The sequence below is a fragment of the Telmatherina bonti genome, assembly GCF_933228915.1.
Source record: "Telmatherina bonti genome assembly, chromosome: 4".
Taxonomy (NCBI): domain Eukaryota; kingdom Metazoa; phylum Chordata; class Actinopteri; order Atheriniformes; family Telmatherinidae; genus Telmatherina; species Telmatherina bonti.
The window spans coordinates 26,019,431-26,039,638 of NC_136622.1; the positions used below are offsets into that span (position 1 = coordinate 26,019,431).

A 20,208-nucleotide genomic window follows, 5' to 3' on the forward strand; every position below is an offset into this window, starting at 1 on the left:
GCAATAAGAGAGCATCACTTGCAAGCTGGTGCTCCTACATTACATTCAACATTCCGATGTTGCATTGTACACAGAAAACACTGACCCCTGGATCCTCCAGATGCTAAAGTGCCCTTGGGCAAAACAGAGAACCTAAGTTGCTCCTGATGGCAATTCACACTCTCATGGCAACACAGGAATGTTGAATGTGTTGGTAGGTGAATACTTCAGAATATCTTAGGTTTTCACATTTATTTCCTATTGCTTTTTTTTTTTTTTTTTTTTAAATCTTAATGTATTAGCCTACATGCAGCAATAGTTAGAACAATCGCTGGAAAACCTGGGGGGAAAAAAATTAAATTTCAGTTACATAATAACAATAAATATGCAGATCAGCACGTGGCCTCTTGAACGTCAGCCATTGCCAGTTTTGGTAAAGGCCCTGCATGATTATCATAACTATACCGAACATGCTTTTGACTGTACAGCGAAAGAAGAATTCAGTTGCATTCTGGGTCTTGGAGTTAATCTTAGAGTCTATATTTGCGTAGCATTGAGATGAGTAACAGCGATATGACTACATGTCCCATAATGCCTCGGTGCTAACTCGACTCCTAACACCTGATTGTCAACAGAATTGATATGTCTGCCGTTAGCATGGAGGGGAGGCTCGCTAAGATGGACAGCGAAGAAAAAACTTCTGCTTTGAACAGGTATTACGTTTAAAGGTCGGAGTTTAATTCAGACACGATTGATTTCGACATTATTTTTGCTGTTCATCCCCCCCCCCCCCCCCCCCCCTTTCACTATCTACTGGCAGTTAAGCATCTTTACGGAAACGCGACAAGTCACCCTATATGTTAATAGGTACAGTATCTGCCTCATAGTATAGAAACATAACACTCGCGAAGAAAATTACACTGTGGTCGTTTGTTAATTACATGTACCTCAAAAAGTCGCCTTTAAAAACAGCTCGACATATTTTCCACGCCACTCTTCAGGCTTTTGAGATGTTTTGTCCTACACGAGGTGGTCTCTTGTGACAAGTTTATTGTCAACATGGAAATAAAAACACGAAATTACTGACCGAAATATGTTCACTTTCCTTAACTTATGAGGAGTTTAGCCAGAGACAGTCCGTGTTATGCATAAAAAGGATTTTTGACAGTTTTCATAAACGGAAAAAGTATTATGGCATGTGTTTTTTCTTGTAATAGCATAGTAGCTATGAGTAAATGGCGTATTCCGGACAAATATCCTCATGTAAGGATCCCCGGATAGTTTATAGAAGGACATTTGATTTGGATGATTAATACTGTTGCTGAACACATTAGCACGTGTCATTTGGTCATATCTACCCCCTGTTATACCCTGTTATAGCAGCCCTCAGGTTGGTACCTTACCTTACTAATCCACAAGAGGGTGTTATTACATTTGTATACTTGTCAATCTGTTGAGAGAACTAAATGTTCCTGTTCTCTAAAGCATTAGTCATAAACATTAAATAGGGGGGGGTGTTGAGAAATGTTATATTAATGTGTAATCTATCAGGTTGCTGTTTTTAAAGTATTATTATTTATTTTTGTCTAAGTTTAAGTTTTGATAACTGCTTTGCCAATACTGTGATATTATCTAAATATGTGGGTTTTGCTTAAAAAAAAAAAAGGCAATTAAATAAAAAAAAAAAAAGACCTTAGAGCATGTAAAACACTACATTTCTAACAGATTTAGCAACTAGTGATGCTTGATTTTTTTCTAATTTCAAATGTCTGATTTCAGTGTCATCTCTTTAAATACATACATACTTCAATTATTCTGTGGTAATAGGGTTTTTTACAGTAAAGTAGTTGACATAACTTTCTTGCCATTTTTAAAGGATTAGATTATGTGTTTGAAATATGAGTTCCTATATGGCTTTACCGAGGCATTGACTACTTTATGCAAGGTTTTGTGTCCAACGTAACAAGTGACTTTGTCCCAGTGAGGAGCAGACACTGTCTGTTTTAGTGCTCATCGGCTCAGACTCTGCAGTGTGTCTCTGTGGCCAAAGAGCGGTGGTTGAATGTCTGGCATAGCAACCATCTCAGGCTTCTTGTTTCGATGTGCCTCTCTTGTGTTGCAGCTGTCTTCTGGCCGTGCTTTAAAGCCACAGTGACAGTCACAAATCAACTTAGAAGGAGAGATATTCCTGTTTTGTTTTTCAGTGGTTTAAACAGCAAAGTAAATTTACATGAATACCATGGGTTAAGCTCCAAACATCTGGAAGTGTTTTATATTTGTTTTAAATCAAATCTATGAGCTTCTTTTAACAGTATAATTTGTAAACTGTGGTGTATTCAGGTCATGGGTTTGTTTTGACATGATATGAAAAACAATTAGACTTCTCTGAACTCTAAGAATAAAGATTTGTTTTGTTTGTATGCGAGGTTTGTGGCTTAGGAGGAGTGTGAGGCTCTGTGTACATGCGTGCTTTGCTCAGGGCTGTTCTTCAGACTTTCAGCTGATAGAGCAGTAGTGTTGGGTTTCATCACGCTGTTTACTCCCTAGTCCTCACTGTGGGTGAAGTCAGGGATGGAACATCTCTCCATGAGTGTGTATGTGTATGTTTGCTGTGCTGACGTCTCCAGACTCGGTGTAAGGCACAGAGACATAGCGAGTCCCTGCAGGGTATGAGCACATCGCAGCCCCTGCCCTTCCCTTCCGCCGTCCTGTGCCTCTCTCCCCCTTTCCATTTCTCTCTCTTGTCACCTCCCCAACTCAGCCTGAGGCATCTTTCTTGTGTTCAGTCAACAGCGTCAACGTCAGAGACGAGAAATAGCTAGCTGCTTGTCTAGCCATTTGTGCAGTTCTTATTTTCCTGTTTGTTTCTTTGAGTCTCTGCCGATCCCTTCTGGTCCCTCTTTCACCTCCAGCCACATATTGTGACACTAACTGTCAAAGACAGGCGACCCAAGCTTGGCATTTGTGTGTGTGTGAGTGTATGTGTGTGCCAGTGGTGGGGAGGTCTGCCTCTAAGCTGATGCTATTAATACAAGCTAATGAACATAATCTGGAGGGTAGGTTATCCTCTTACGTTTGTTGGCTGGACGGATAAGGGGAGGAGCAGGGAGCTGGTGAAAGAGGAGGGAAAAGCTGTAGTGCTGTAGTTTTACACTGAGTCCTTTTCTCCACTAAGCCGCAGTGCCTTCACTCTCCTTTTGAGAGAATGGGAGAAACAGAAAGCTAAACAAACGTTTTAAGTTTCGTTTCTTGCCCCAGTTGATATCCCTTTGTACTTCCCACTCTCAGCATCTTTCTGGTTGTGTTACACCAGAGGGCAGTGCTGGTGAACTGGTGTTACTCTGTTCCAGTGTATGATAATACTTAATATACCTGTTTGGAAGGAGTGTGGGATTAAAGCTCGACTTGTGGAACACACACAGTGGAAATACATTAGTATTTTCTCCAGATATGAACTCTCTACCAGCTTACTCTGGAGCCAGAATATCTGGCTGTTGGACTCTAAGATCTGATGGCAGGTAAGTGCCTTTGATTTATTTATATATTTCTGCTTTTTCCACTTATCCTCAGGTTCAACAGACATCTGTGTTTATTTTGAGGTTTAGATGTCTAGTTTTAGTCAGTAAATATGATGTCAGCTATCGTCTCGCCCTTTTGGAGATGCAAGGCTACAGTTTTGTTGACATACTGTGCTTTTGGAAATGTTGCATGCATCTAAAACTCAATAGGAGAGGATTAACATGGATGACTGTGTACTGCTTTATTTACTGGCACGATCTCAGAGTAATATTTTAGAACATGACAGGACAATAATTTCATGCAGCTTGTCACAAGAGACGAGAGCAAGTGTTTTGTTTGCTTAGTTTGCATTAAGTGAGCACATAGTTTATGTTCCTCATTTGGGCTTGAAATGATCAAAGGTATTTTAAGAAAAGCAGAAGAAAAAACATGTAGATATGAAACTTTATTATCTGCCGATAATTTTCCCTGAACTCAGTTTGCCTCCAAGTCTCCTCCACTGGAATCATCTCTGGCATCTTGAACTCTGACCTTTCTTTTTGCCTCTTTTTCATAAAGGTGCATTTACAGTGTGTATTTAATCTTAAGAGAAGTTCTTGGTGCCACGTTGCGAGTGTAACCACTGAACAAGAGCATGATTCAGCACAGTCAACTTGGCTAATCTTTTATGGCACCCTGGTTGGGTTTTAACTGATAACCCAACTGGAGTGTCTCTTCCATGCTCAGTATGTTGTCTCATTCCACTCCCAGGCTCCATCAAAGCCCAGGTGACCCTGATATGATAAGATAAGTCTTAACTCTCTCTCTCTCTACGTTTGAACTCTTGACCCTCCACCTGGAGAGGTATATGGCCTCTTCAAAGACTTGAAAGCTTATGGTCAACAGGAGAGCACAGGAGATCTCATAATTCTGTCTTACAGTCTTCTACAGTTATGGCATCTGGCTGTTTACAGTCTTCTTTGGGTGAGGTGTGGATGTCTCGGATTCTGCAGTAAGTGTTGCTAGCAACAGACAAGTAGTTAGACTTCTCACTTAAAGATAAAATGTTATGTCTATAGAACAGCAAGTCGAGTCTGTTTTGCTGAAAGGACTGCGTAATGTGTGTTACGTTTGACTGTTAACTACTGATGCAACAGTTGTATTCCTTTCTCTCTGTAATGATTCATTTGCAATGCTAAGTGTTATTTCTCATGGTTTGGTAAAACAGGATCATGTAAGAGCAGCAAAGCAGGTTTTAAAAAGAACATAGTATTAGTTGCTCCACCAGGTTGTTTTTTATACTAGTCATACCTGTGGAACTTCTTAAGCCACAACTATTTAATTAATCTTTGTAAATATTCTTCTTGACTTTCAGTTTGCAAAGTTGCTAAGCAATACTCCTGCTTTCTGCATGAAACAACTAAGTGGACTAACATTTTTAAAAAATATTGAAAATGTTCATAGATGCTCCTATTTAGCTACTGAGTAACAGGACATTTGCATCAGGTATTTCTTGAATATGTCACAATTAAAAATGTGGAGTATTACTTAACAATGTGACTTCTCTGTCTTGCAGAAGACATGGCTCGTCATTGTGTTTCGTTTGAATAACCATGCAAATTCACTCAATGCCTCTCTGCCCCTCACAGAATGACGCCTGATTTGAATTGGGATGTTGTTATTTGTGTATAAGAACCTTTTCATCTTGTTTAGCCATGATACAATCTGTTTATGGGCACAGCTGGGTTCATCCTTTGAACTGGGTGTGTGTTTTTATGTTTTAATTATTCAGGTAGTGTGTACAGTGTACAGTAGCCTTTAAAAAATATAAAAATTAAAAGAAGAAGAAAAACTCTCCCTAAAATAGTTATGTACAATGACTGGACTGTGAATGAGTAACAATGTATCTTATTTCCAGAGAAAATGTTGAGAGACCTTCAGAAACCTACAGAACTATTGCTTAACACAACTGAATTCATTATACAAGAATCAGTGTTTGTCGTAGCAACCATAAATAAACAGGTGTGGTTTAAAGCCTGCCCAAAGCTCTACCTCTGATGTGTTTTCCATGGCATTTGTTAGGTCTTATTTATGATGTTACGAGTTGGCTAAAGGATCTTTTGTAAATAAAAAAATAAAATGCAGGCATTTACTGGGAAAAGCTCAGTGAAGTAAAAATAAGATAGAGAAATGATAGGTGTGTTTGTAGCATCTCCATTAAGATCTATATATTATGAGTCATCACATGCCGTAGACATGGTTATTTCTTGACTTAAGAGAAGAGAAGCTCTGAATAAATACATGTCTTGCTGTGACAGGAAAGAGATCTTTGTTTACTTCCCAGTGAGCTGTGTGCAACCTTTGGAAACGCTGCTCTGATGTGTACTTGCACAAATCATTACAATAAAGCTTTGATTATATTGCTTTCAGATCATTGTGTTGCTATAGACAAGAACAGCTACAATACTGTATAAGTACTGTGTTACCTGATGCAGACACAGGTGGACAAAGTTCTCTTGGTAAAAATGCAACAAAGTAAACATTAACTCAGTACAGGAGAGAGGGACTGTTTTCCGACAACTGTTCAGATTGTTTTCTGGTAAAAACATTTTGATTTAGTTCATTATTTTGTACATTTCATGTTTAGATGCAAAATTAGGTCTGTCTCATCCGAGCATGCATTTGACATTACACAGATTTAATCCGTAGCTCATTTCTGTTGTATTCTTATGGATGTCTTGTTCTGATGAGTTTCACAATGACTCAAGTGGAGAACTTGATTCTCTAAAATATTAAATTATGCACAAACCGAAGAACATTTTTTCTTTGCTCGAAAACACTGAAACTGTGTTGTGTTTGTTATCTTAACAGCGGCGGTGGAGAGGGATCGCTGGACAGGCTTCTTCCCTCGGTAAGCACGGGCCTTTCTCCCAGGAAAAGGACCACCAGCCAGTGTAAGTCTGAGCCTCCTCTGCTACGGACATCAAAACGAACCATCTATACTGCCGGTCGTCCACCCTGGTACAACGAACACGGGACACAGTCCAAAGAGGCCTTCATCATTGGTAGGAATTTGAAATTTTGTTCTGCTCTTTTATATGCTGTTTTTTTTTAGATACCTTATTCAAATGGATGCATGATGGATGGATGGATGGATGGATGAAGATGGAGTTTTTAGGAGAATTCTAAACTAAAAAGAAAGCAACACCTAGATCAGATGAAGCAGTATGTCTGTACCACTGTTCGTATCTGAACTGGTTTAGGCATGGGTTGGCATTGCTAACAGGAAATAATAGATTAAAAGGTTTTTAGCTAAATAAAGTCAGAAACACCTTTATCTGTTTCAGGACTGTTTACCTCAAGCAGAAATTTAATTTCAAGTTATTAGAAAGACATATTTTGTTCCAAACTTTGCCAGTTTTCTGTTTTCCAGCCTATAATTTTCAGAATTTAAAAACAAAGTGATCATGCAGGCACATGTAAGCATGACAGGGCAGGAAGTACTGTGTGTGGTCTGATAAATAGAAGTGCATCTGCAATACTATGCTATGTTTCAGTTATATAGATTGTCTTCATTTTAGAATTATACTACACAGTCATCTTCATTTAAAGGATTCCCAACATATTCATGACAGCAATTACACTGGAAGAAATGATCAGTATTTACCTATTGTGTATGTAATTATCTTTTGCAAAGATGCTCAAGTACAGGTGCATGGAGTGTAGAGAGAAAGCTTGTAACAGTAGCCATTAATAAGTGTACAAAAACCAGTTTGTCTTGAATAGTTTAAACTAAAACAAATTCACTCATTATATCATTATCTCTGAAGGTTTTGGTCTCACAGGTGTTGGTAATACTGACATGTTACTGGGAGTGTGTAGTATTGTTGCACAACTTGTCTGTCTATATTAAGATGATACAAACTGCCTAATCAAGCAATTTTAAAGTTATCAGACATTAAAAATATAACTACTAAATAAAGTCTTTTCATTGCTACTTCACTCTTCCTTTGCATGATCACAGTTACCAAATTAGACTCATATGCTACGGAAATGTAAAACAAATTCACTGTTTTTTTTTGTCCACATTTATATATGCACATTTTAATACGGATGAAAGAATATTTTACAATAATTTCTTCTCTTTATATGGTAACAGGGATATATTGGTATAGGTACAGTATCAGTGGTTGGTTTACTTCCTCTTCATGTAAAACTGTTTCTATTTCTTGCTGCTTACTGAAGCATTGTAGCATAAATTAAATCCTTTGCATGCAACTTTTCTTGTCTTCATATGAGCATCAGTTTCTATTTTTTTACAAATTTCTGTCAATAATTCATTACCATAATGGCATACAAGGACAAAATGTTTACTTTTAAGTGACTCATTTACCCATTAAACATACATTTTGATCTGAGGAGCAGGCTGGAAATATGAATCTAAAGTAGAATGAAATTGGAAAATTAGAAATGTAAAGGAATCTTGCTGGGAAAAAGCCACTGGCTGTGTTTGTGCCTCTCTGTGGGAACAAAACAGCCTCAAGCAATGTCGGCGTGCTCTGACTGACATCAGATATTTCTGCCGAGCTCATACAAGATGTTTGTATCAAGTACTGGCATGTTGAAATTAGACGTTTGCTATTTATGAAAGCTAAATGAATATCACTATGTCACTTTTCTGTCACAGGTCTGTGCGGGGGCAGCGCTTCAGGAAAGACAACAGTAGCCAGGAAAATCATTGAAGCTTTAGATGTACCATGGGTTGTTTTACTCTCAATGGACTCTTTTTACAAGGTATGCATAGTCATACAACGTGCGGTGTGTACTCATGGCATGTCCATTTGCATTCTATCACACATGTGCAAAATGTTATTGTAGACTGCTAAATTTGGACACTTCAATCCAAGTGTATTCAGATCAAAATGGTTGCGATTTGTGTCTTGTGTTATGTGGCTGCTGACCCTATCTGTGCCCTTAAAGGATGGATTAAGAAAAAGAACAAAACAAACAAAACCATGCCTCATTGCAGAACGGAGAGTGAAAGAGAGAAAATATGACTCCCTGTGAACCCTGGGGGAAAACAGGGGAGCATCTAGAGAGAGTGGGAGCAAAACGGATAAGATGGCTCATGTTAGAAGAGAAGGACAGTGACAGATAAAATTGGGAAAGAAAAAAAGAGAGTACCAGGGAGCAATTAAGCAAGAGCCATCGTTTCTGCCCCGCTATATCTCCACCCACTCTGGTTGTGTAATCGGGGGGGGGGGTCAGACCATGCTGAGTAAGGGTGGATTTACGATTGACTGGCACTCTGGTAGCTCTTAGTAAGAGCCAGTTTGCTCACTGCATTACTAGAGGTCAGCATTTATTTACTTTGCTTCTGTATTATATGTCTTTTTATACTGATCTCTCCAAGCATGCTGTTGGAGAAGCTTAAAGCCCACACAGGCATGTAACACTAGTTTATCATATTCGGTGTATAATCTGCTCACTTGAGGAGTGGGTGTTGCTGTTCATAAACTGCCAAATACCGGGTATGGGGCTTCAATGCTCTACTATCCTGAGGGTACACACACAGCACCTGGTACAGACGTCACAGCAGCACATGATGTTCTCCTAAATTTAGGTCCCCTCATTTCAACTGCTCTTTAACAGGGATCTGTGTTTTCATGCAAGCTTATGAATCTGATGATGCAAGTTTATTGAATGATACATGACATTTAGGCAATGTGACTTGATGTTTTTTTTTATTGTGAATTGCTGAGACAAATGTCAATAAAAGTGTCTAAGCAAAAAACATAGAATGGAAGTGTTCTGAAGTATTTTGTTCTGGAAATGTGTGGCAAATTTTAGGTCCTGACCCCAGAGGAGCAGGCCCGGGCTGCCAGGAATGACTATAACTTTGACCACCCTGATGCCTTCGACTTTGATTTGCTGACACACACCCTGCGCAAACTCAAACAGGGCAAGAGTGTGAAAATCCCTGTGTATGACTTTACAACTCATGGGAGGCAGAAGGAGTGGGTAAGAATGAACTCAGCCGCAGCATCGCCCTAACACATTAATGAGTTCCAGCATGCTGTATAATCTCAGTTTCTTGATTATCTAACAGGGTTTTTTAATCTCCCTCTCTGGTGGTTTAGTCACTTTTTTAAGCTGCACATCTCCAGATGGTTTCTGATAGACCACTGCAGTGATTTCTCTCAACTGGTTTTTTTAGTGAACTACACTGGAGTTTTTCACATGTTCAGCTGTTTGTTACAGCTTTTTACAATGCAATTGTTTGTTTGGACATTTTAATCTAATTCAATGTTTGTTCACCACAGAAAACAGTGTATGGAGCCAGTGTTATCATCTTTGAAGGAATCATGGCTTTTGCAGATAAGGAGCTTTTGAAGGTAGTGTAAAGTTACTGCACTTTAACATGCTCGACTGGTCAGACCATCACTATTGAGCATGCAAAACTAACCTTAGCTAAACTTTAAAACATGCATGTCTATTCATTGCATCTGTTTTAAAAGTGAACAAAAAACCCTAACATATACTGTGTATAAATATGATTGAGAACTATATAAATCTGATAAATTTGTTCACAAGAGAGCACTTGTTTTCCAGTTGATAATTATCAGTCATTTAATGGATATATCAATAAAGTAAGCTGGCTGACTCGTTCATTCCACTTTGCAGAGTTCAAAGCAACACAGTTTGTTTTAAATGTTGCACTAAAGTAACACAGGTCAATATTTTCAACAATTATTACCGTTTCAATTCATGCATTTAAATAGACAGATTGGACACATTAATTGTTTCAACAATTATTTTGTTGCTTATTGTTACTGCATGAGAATGAGTTTCTTTGTGATCATTCAGCAGCTTTTAGTTATTTGTATTTATTTTTTAATGTACTTAATCAGAAGTGTTCTCATTTACTTTATGGAAGGAGAATTTAATATTAGAAATATTGCATTAGAATTCAAAATAAACCAATGAGGAAGGATTTATTTCCTATTAATTCTGCCATAAGCAATTTATATTTAGCTTGTTTGATACTCTTTCATTTTGATTTGAATGTTTGACATAAATTGTTTGGCCAATTTTTTTTTTTTTTATCTGCTTCATGTTTTTTCATCAGTTGCTGGATATGAAGATCTTCGTAGAAACAGATTCTGACATCCGTTTGGTGCGCCGATTGAGGAGGGACATTTCAGAAAGAGGCCGAGACCTCGAGGGCGTCATCAAACAGTACAACAAGTTTGTGAAGCCAGCTTTCGAGCAGTACATTGAGCCAACCATGCGCCTGGCTGATATCGTGGTGCCACGTGGTGCGTGCATGCAAACATCTGTCCATTCACATGTTTAGGATAACTTAACTAAAACTGAATGCAACATAACAGCAGCAATACACGGAAATAAACCCTTCAATTACATCTACCATGCAGCAGCACACCTCCACTTGTGTCTGTGTGACATTAAAGTGACCTGCATTTTATAACTGTACTTGTTTTCAAACTCTAGTTTTTCAAAAGATTATCTTCTCTTCTCATTTATGTTTTTATTTTTCCTGTCAGGTGGTGGTAATATGGTTGCCATCGATTTGATTGTTCAGCATGTTCACAGTCAGCTAGAGGAGGTAAGAGGGGTTACACTCACAGCTGTTCACACATCCAAATACACTGACAGGTAGACAATTTGTCATGTCAATGTGTGAAATATGTGGCATGTTTATTTCAAATTCATCTTCTTAATTAATTGCACTCATAGGGTTTCTTCTAGCAGGTAGCTCCTCATGTTTTTGGCCTGCAAGGCTCATCACTCCCTCTAGTGGAAAGAAAGTATACTACAGTTTTTAATTGGGCGAAAGTGTTTCTTCAGTGAACATAATAGTTATTTGGACTGTTCACTTTATTATTTGAAGATTTTATATTATAAGAAATTCTTTTACAAAAGCATCTTTAGTGTTACAATATCGCCACATTTAGTGGCCAAGTTATGAAAGGGTTTGGATTAGCCCACCTGTTTACTGTCCTCCTGGAATGAGAAAATGTGCACTCAAGGCAGCGTGTCAAGTCATAGATGCATCGGTCATACTTTGAGGTGTTTTAAGATAAACATTTCTGCAGCTCCAACTAATTAAACAAAAATGTTTAACAGTTTTAACCCATTGATGTAGGTTTTGTCAAGCATTTTTTAATTAAACTATTTACCACATTTCATTTAGTATTTTTTTTGTGAGAAACATTCATGGCATCATTACATCCAAATAGATTGTATATTAAAGTGCCAGTTTGATAATTGTTCATCAGTTTATTCTTTTCAGAGCCGTAAGTGAGTGTATTTTAGACCTGAGGGGGATGCACTGATATATTATTGTGCTATAAGCACCAGGTACCTCTTTTAGCAAGGGCATTTTAAATACACATGAATTGTGATATTAACTGGACTAGTAATTGTCTCCATGTTTCTTGGGAAACCTTAAGGGTACTTCGCAGGCATTCTGTTACAATTGGAACAATTAAGAAAACATTTGCATTACAAAAATGCTTTACATCACAGTCTCTTGAGGGTCTGTTAACCCCAGTTTATGCTCACTGCATATTGAAGGGCTCATTAATGAACAACCATTCATTAAAAAAGTTTCAGATAGCCACAAATTACCTTTATGCAGTCTTTAGAGGACTTTCTTCGAATAAAGACTGAAATCTTTGGGAAAAATTCCATACCAATCCAACTTTATTTATGAAGCACTTTAACAACCTCTGTGGACTAAAGTACTGTACAGCAGAATAGAAACATGGCTGATAAAATTAATCAAAACATTAAGAAAAAGAAAATCAGATCAATTAAATAGTGTGTAAGGAGGGAATATAAAAAAAGCAACAAAAAAAAAAAAAACAGTTTGTCAACGTCTCATGTCAAAAAGCCAAAGAAGACAAGTGGGAGTGATAGAAAAATTAATTGATGAACTGAAGTGATTAAAATAAGTGATTTAAAAACAGGCAAGATGGAGGCTTGTCTGACGTGTAGAGGAAGGTTGTTCCACAATCTCAGACCAGCAACAGTGAAAACCGAATGTCCTTGTAGTTTCCCTTTTGTCCAGGGCACCATCTTGTGGGTGTTTGAGGAGGGAAGCAGATCAGCGAGATAAGGTGTTGCAAGATAGTAGAGGGATTCAAAAACAAAAGAAATTGTATTATACTGGATTCTAAAATGAAGAGGCAGCCAAAGGAGTGATGCTTAAACCAAAGAGATGTTTTTAAATGGATAAAAATAATATAAAAAATAAAATTAAAAAATCAAGGGAGCTGCATATGCAAAGGGGTTCTTCTTAGCAGATTAAAAATGATTTCGGTCAGTACAGCAGCCAGACCATCTTTCTGCTGTCATGGTACTGGTCTGGACAACTTAAAGAAACAAAAAGAAAAATGTAAAAACAGAAATTTGTTCATATGTGCATGTGCCAGTTAAAAGATGCAAAAAAATGTAAAATTGAAAGCTTAAAAAAAAAAAGCTTAAAAGCTGTAAATTCTTAGCAATTGAATCTTTGCATTTTATAAATGAATACAGTGAACTACAGTTGCTATGCAAGCACTTGCTTTATAAGAAATATGTTAAGCATAAGAACACTTTTAATCCAATGTAGTGAAAAAGAAAGCATCCTTTTTTGAACAAAAATCAAGCCAAAATGTTTGTTTTGTTATCTGATAAATTATATCAAAATGTAGTATTTGTGATAAATAAAAAAGAAAATGTGGTCTTGCGCTGTAAACTACTTCTCATTTTTATTCATTTTCAGACCTCATGGCTCTTTAATATACAGATTTTAATACTCAAATTCTTAACTATAATGTCAGTGTTTACTGCAAACACGTCAAACTGACTTTTAAATTTGTGATTCAACCTGCACTAATCACCCGTCACCGAAGGCACATTCCTGTGCTTGGGGAACACGTTGTGTGACAGTGGTTTGCTTAATGTCCTCTTCGCCACACACATAGTAACACACATGCTTCTGATGGACTGCTCTCTCACTCTCTCTCCCCCACCCCCCACTTCTATTGCTCACAGCGCGAGCTCTGCGTCAGGTAGAGTGGTCTTTATCCTCTCTATTATTCTCTCCTCTACATCTTTAATGTTCCCCAAGTACTTCAGCGTATTAATGGAAGGGAGAGAAAAAGGAGTGTAGCAAAACCAGCCTCTAACGAACACCTTTCTGTTGGCTGCCATGACACGTCACTAGGCGGCACTGTTGTATCTTTAAACCAAATGTGGCTAATTAGTGATCCCCCATCAGAGTACAAGACTTGTACAACTGTCTCGACATCTTGTCGTACTGTTAAAGTGCAGAAATATAAATTCTCAAATGCATAAAATGTATGAAAAATTGACTATTAACGGTTTCAGTATGGTGTGATGCAGCCAGCATTTAATGTAAAGGTGTTGGTTTTCCCTCTCTTTATGTTTAATCGAAACAACATCTCACACTCTTCCTGCCTTCTGTGTCTAAAAATACACCCAAGAGTCAAGCCGCTGACCCTCCTTTCAGTGGCAACAAGAGAACGAGCAACTACAGCAGAAAGCGCAAGAGAGGAAGCTCTTGCTACAGCTATTGTTGATTATCACATACCTCAGCCACAGAGAAAGTTTCCAATACCCTACTACAAAGCGCTGAGTTTTTCCATTGAATGTCGGCCACAGTAACTGAGACAGACAGTGAAAGGAAGTGAGCTTGGTGTCTGTCTTTAGACACAGGATGTGCTGGGGCCTGTGAGCTCAAATACCAACCTTTACTGTTCTACACAGTGAAAGAGTGACAGCCACACGATTGCTTGTGCACCTCCCACGCATACACACAGTGGATGCATGTGTACAGATGCCAAAACACCATCCAGAATTTGCAATTTCAGTTCGTACCTTAACATCTGCACGCACCTTGTCGAGCATGGCCTGCTCCGTTAGCTCTCTCCAATAATGAAAGACATACACGAGTGAATGATGATCCATGAAATGTTCCATTTAAAATGGTCGTTAACCTCGACAGGAGTTTCTAAAGCATTTATATCCAAGTTTCAGCTGTCACACTTTACACTGTGTCTGATGAGCCTTTATCCCTTCATCCACCTGATGCTGTGTCTCTTCATTTCTCCTCCTCTTGTCTGTTGTCTTTTCTGTGTCCCCTCTGTGATTGTTTGTCTTCATAGAGGAAACTTCGCTGGGATATGTGAGCAGATTTGCTACAATTTTTCTTTTCTTTGCATTTGGCTAATCCGTATCTCAGTGACATTATAGATGCTGTATTTACAACATGACTGCAACAGTGTGCGTGCTCCTTTACAGTCTGAGATAGAGCTAGGTCAAGTAGATTTTCAGAACTAATGTTTATTTGGTAAAAAAATTAGACCTCTCATGAAAAATAACCATAGTAAATTTGTTAATAGTAGATGTAGAAATTTTCTAATTTATATGATGATGATTCTTAGATTGTTCTGGCCTTCTTTTCCATTGTCATGGCCTCTGTGCTCTTGTGATTTTCCACTGAGATACTTAACACTGGCTACGTGTGCTCTGCGAATTTCTGTACCTGCATTTTCCCAAGCGACCCTACTAGATTTCTTACACTGTCATTATCAACTTTTCTCAAACTGATATTGACAAATTCATTTCTTTCCTTGTTGTTATTATTTGCATGTACCTTCACGTTTGTGTGTGATTATTGAATGTGAATACAGAACATATCTGCACTCTTGTGTGAAGCTGAAGTCTTAATAGTTCTTGAATTTACATGTGCCGTATTCACTTCTCCGTCCATCTTTATTTCCTTTCACTGCTTTCACCCTTTGCCACCCTTGCAACTATTTGTTGCCGTGGTTACAGGGCAGCACTGGCTTCTGCACACCAGGCCCAACCCCTCCCCCAAACCCTCAGTGTTCTGGAGAGCACACCCCAAGTCAGGGGCATGCACACCATCATCAGGTAAAAGCTAGAAAGCCTCATTTATTTTATTATGTGTTGCATGTATTTTCCATTAAAGCCTTTGATGTGTAAAGCTGCCGACGCGAGAATAAATCTCACATACCTCTCCTCCTTGTCTAGGAACAAGGAGACCAGTCGTGATGAGTTCATCTTCTACTCCAAGAGGTTGATGCGCCTGTTGATCGAGCGAGCACTCTCCTTCCTCCCCTCACAGGTTCCAAAAAACAAGATACCCTTTAGATCCATTTGTATCAGTCCACAAGTTTCTGCAGCTGTAGACAGTGGGTGCCATTAGATACTTGGGTGTATAGTACGAGGGAATTTTTGAGAATTGACTGATAGTTAGAGGACAGAGTAAAAAAAATGACATGTGTTCTTGCATTGAAAAAAGGTAGGAAAAGATGAAGAGTGGAAAGAATGAAGCTTTTGCATTTATTAGGCATATACTACCAGTGTGATGTCCTGTGACATGAGCATGGAAACTTATCATCACCACAGTGGAAAGTTTTCATGCCTTAATCATAACCTAGCAAGTTGTAATTCTCTCTAGAAGGTTATTCTGCATTTCCTCTGATTTCTGCAGTACAGCATGCAGCACTGTGAACAGCTCTGTGCTCACAGTGTTATCATTTTTATTATTAACTCAGGTCCACATAGTCCAGACCCCCCAGGGAGAGGATTACGAAGGCAGGACTTTCCATGGGAAGAGGGTGAGTGAACTCCATTTACTTCTCCACACTGTTTTTGTCCTTTTTTTGTTTTAAAAAAACTGTTTGGAAGAGTTTGCTCTACTTTAAATGATGCAATTAACCTCTGTTTGATTTTTTTTTTCCTCTTTGTTTTTTTCAGATCACAGGTGTGTCCATCCTGCGAGCCGGAGAGACCATGGAGCCAGCTCTGAGGGCGGTCTGTAAAGATGTCCGCATTGGCAAGATCCTCATCCAGACCAACCAGGACACAGGAGAACCAGAGGTACAGACCTGCACTGACTGCATGTATGAGTTATTGAACTTTGAAGCTGTAGTTTTACACTTACTCATCACCCAAAATAAAGGAGCTTTCAGATTTTATCACTCGGTCCCACTGAGTTTATGTGTATTTGTACTGGTGGAGCTGAAATGTTGGTTTTGTGTGCTTTAGCATGATGATGAGGAGAAGTAGATTTCAGAGCTCCTCAGTTTGGCCTTGTGTTTTTGCAGATGTTTCTGACTGAATGCATGTTTTTCAGGTAGAAGTTAAAGGGTTAACACCTCAGTGAGCTTTATATGGTTTATGGTTTGACAGGATCTTGTTGTTTCGACATGCATCTTGTTTAGCTGAATGTCCTTTATAGAAAGTTTTCAGTTCGGGGGATTTCGACACACCCACCTATAGTTGGTGGTCAGATATGGTTTGGTATTAACCCACATCCTGTTTTGCACATTTTCAGCTTCATTACCTTCGTTTACCCAAAGATATCAGTGAAGATCATGTGATTCTGATGGACTGCACTGTGTCCACTGGAGCTGCTGCTATGATGGCTGTACGAGTCCTGCTGGTAGGTGCACACCGTGTTTAGAAACTCTGAAGTCGTCCCAGCTGCATGCAACATGTAACCTGTTTTTCTTGGTACGGTTTTATTTTCAGGACCATGACGTTCAGGAAGACAAGATTCTACTGGTTTCTTTGCTCATGGCTGAGATGGGAGTTCACTCAGTTGCCTACGCATTCCCACAGGTCAAAATCATCACCACAGCTGTGGACAAGAAAGTCAATGACGTCTTTCACATCATACCTGGAATCGGTGAGTAATGATGAGGAAGTTGTTGCAGTGTTATTCGTTTCGGTTTTGTTTTTTTTAATAAATACTTTATATTTAATTACACTTTTGATCTCTGCAGGAAACTTTGGAGATCGATATTTTGGAACAGATGCACCTCCTGACTGGAGCGATGAGGAGATGGATGAGCCCAGTTACTAATGCTACTACTATATTTAAAGATTCAGAGGTGTCCCCCCCCCCTTGCATTGGAGAAAATATTTGGCCACAAGTTGCATCTGGCAAGTGTCAAACAGGACCGTACCAACAAAAAAGAACTGAAAACAGGACAATGGGACATTTCTACTGTACAGTTTCATTTTTAAATTATGTTATTTAATCAAGCGGGATTGCTGACGGTGAATGTTACTGTTGTGAAGTCTGAAATGTTTTTATTTGTACAGCATTTTTTTAAAGTTCTTATTTCTGTTTTGATGCTTAAATTATGACAGTCACTTGAAAGTTTGCAGATGTGTTTTGAAACGATTTATCCTGCCTTAAGTCGTGTATCGTGGACATCACAACTAAATGTGAATTTGCACATGACGTAGAAGAACAAGACATGTTTCATGTTGGTTTTTTTATGCCTTCTTCATTGCAATTTTCAGAAAAGTAAAATTGGAGCAGGAACTTGTTTTTGCTCGACTTCCATGGCCGTGAGCACTTTCTGAAGGACCATTCAGTCGGAAAATGTGTGGGTGTACCTGTCTGGTTTTTTTTTTTTTTTCCTTTAGCTCTTTCGTTCACCCTTTTCCTGCTCTGTGGATGCCGACTTAACCAGCTGAAGAGGATGTTCAAAAATATTGTATTTCACAGCTTTAAGTGTGTACTTGTAGTGTATATTCATGCTGAACGTTCTTCATTTTCATATTTTTACTGTGGATAGACCTGACCAGTCAGCAGGCAAGCCATGCATCTTTTGGGTCATCTGCATGAAACAAATACAGATTAAGTCTTTATTTCAGTCTCACGCATCCTGATTTATGCTCCTGGTCTTTATGCAGTAGATAGGATTGATTGTTTAAAAGGGCTTTTGGAGCTGCAGATTCATGAGGTTGAAACATCTTCAGGTCAGAAAGTTTCCAGATTGTGCCTGATCTTTTTACTCCGCAACTATACTGAAATGAATAAAATCCATCTTTTTAAGATTTATTAATATTGCCTAATACTTTTTTTAAATGTCAACAATGTGCCAGACATGACCTTATCATTTTGCTGTTATCTGATATCAAATTTATTGGAATTTCAGTCCTGTAATCCTGCATTTCCAACTGAAGCAGCTTATTGAAACTTGTCATATTAGTGAGAAGTTGTTAAAGTTAACAAGTCAATGCTTTTCCATTTGATCATACGTTACTGAAGAGTAAGTTCAGCTGTCTTTCTGTTCTGAGATCAGAGGATTGTTTTCAGCCTACCAGCCTGAATGTACAATGTTATCACGTGCATGTTTATTTTTATATATATTAAATAAAAGTGCAATATATAGATTTTATTCGACTTTCAATGTTTATTTTCTTCAAACATTTCACCGAAAACATTATCTGCATTCTAAATATGAACAGGAAAGATATTGTGGTTGGTTGTCCTTTTCACATGGAAAATAACCTTGATATCTTCCATCACCTTCCATAATTATCACCATGACAGCCATCAAGATGTCAGTCTCTCTAAAGTATGATTGACATGCACCTCATGAGGCTGATGGACAATTACAAACCAACAGCCTGTTGGGCAGATATTGACACACAAAGGGCATATATTTTTCTGCAGGATGAGGCGTGAGAAAGACGGTGAAAAGACGAGCTGTAACAAAAAATATCAAGAAGCTCAGCAGCAACACGCTTTTAATGATCTGCTCTTTTATGTGCAGCTGTATGCGTTTCTACGGGTTTTATTTCATTCACTTGTTAGAGAAGTTAAAATCATCTGACCTTTGATTCTCAGGGATTAAATCTGAAATAAAATTACACTTTTTTCTGCTACTTCTTTGCGACATTTTGCCACTGATATTTGCTTAGATTCAATGCAGATGTGCCTCATTCTTGATGACAAAGTGCATGAAAACTTCATATAACTGGAGATGTCAGTGGAAAGTTCACCACCGGCACTGACAAACAGGAAGATGGTGTGTCTGTGTGTCACTGAGTGTGTGTGAGTTGCATCCCCATTGGTAGCACAGAGCATGATGAGGTCACAGCTTGGTGAAGAAAGCAGGAGTGGCCGTTTTAACTCAGCGATCTCTGCTGCTTTTTCATCCTCATGTCACCAGTTTGTGCTCCAGCTTGCTCTGCTCTCCTCCACTCTGCCTTCTTTTTGTCTCAAGTCTACATGTTGAAGACTGTCTTCCTATCTGTCTTTGCTGTATGGTGGTGAGGACTCCCAAGCTCTACCATGTGGGTAAGAAGCGTGCAGAGAAACTTTGAAAGCTATTTGACAGAATGAGGCTTTAAGCTCACAACAATCTTCCGTTATTACAACGATTATTGCTGAAATATGAATATATATGTATGGCTGGTATTTGTTTGGTTAAATTCCTATCAGGCTGTGAGTGTGTCTGGTTTGTGCATGTGAAGAGCCCTAGGCCATCACAAAGCATCAGCTGAGTGCTAATATTTGAGGATAAATTATTCAGATGATGAAGTATTTCTGAATCACGTAAAGAGGGTTTAGATTAGCCTGTTGAAGAGGGTAAAGTATTGTCTTTCCTTTATCCCTCTCTTTCTGCTTTCACTCTCTCTTTCTCTGTGTGTGTATCACTATGCACTCTCCATCTGTATACTTTATCACCAGAGTTAAAACTCAGAGAGATTGGACTGTCCTCATAAAGTCAGGTCAGGGTGATATATACATGTTTTTAGTAAGAGATGCAGTTTGTGCATTAAGCTCTGTTGGATGAGTTTAATTGCTTTGTGAGTAGTTTCAAACAACTTGGCTAACAGCAGAGAGAGCCAGATATTAATGCTTAC

General features: G+C 38.5%; 1 protein-coding gene across 2 annotated transcripts; it reads left to right on the top strand.

Annotated features, from left to right (window-relative positions):
• The first annotated feature begins 611 nt into the window (after positions 1–611).
• uckl1b (uridine-cytidine kinase 1-like 1b) lies at positions 612–18,732 on the top strand. Of its 2 annotated transcripts, none has more exons than XM_079239378.1 (15): positions 612–692; positions 6,349–6,542; positions 8,165–8,271; positions 9,328–9,498; positions 9,801–9,872; positions 10,607–10,796; positions 11,043–11,104; positions 14,673–14,692; positions 15,346–15,444; positions 15,565–15,658; positions 16,092–16,154; positions 16,294–16,416; positions 16,874–16,981; positions 17,071–17,227; positions 17,325–18,732. In XM_079239378.1, the coding sequence occupies exons 1-15, from the start codon at positions 622–624 to the stop codon at positions 17,402–17,404; spliced, it is 1,611 nt and encodes a 536-aa protein (XP_079095504.1). In that variant the 5' UTR covers positions 612–621; the 3' UTR covers positions 17,405–18,732. The 2 variants fall into 2 exon arrangements, with proteins under 2 accessions (XP_079095504.1, XP_079095505.1); XM_079239379.1 differs by lacking the exon at positions 612–692 and adding an exon at positions 3,116–3,497.
• The last annotated feature ends 1,476 nt before the right edge of the window (positions 18,733–20,208 follow it).

Bases quoted from the DNA above. Each gene is read 5' to 3' on its own strand.
- uckl1b (XM_079239378.1), top strand. From the start codon at position 622: ATGTCTGCCGTTAGCATGGAGGGGAGGCTCGCTAAGATGGACAGCGAA. The intron at 6,543-8,164 runs GTAGGAATTTGA...TTTCTGTCACAG, and splicing joins CAAAGAGGCCTTCATCATTG to GTCTGTGCGGGGGCAGCGCT. The intron at 17,228-17,324 runs GTGAGTAATGAT...TGATCTCTGCAG, and splicing joins TCACATCATACCTGGAATCG to GAAACTTTGGAGATCGATAT.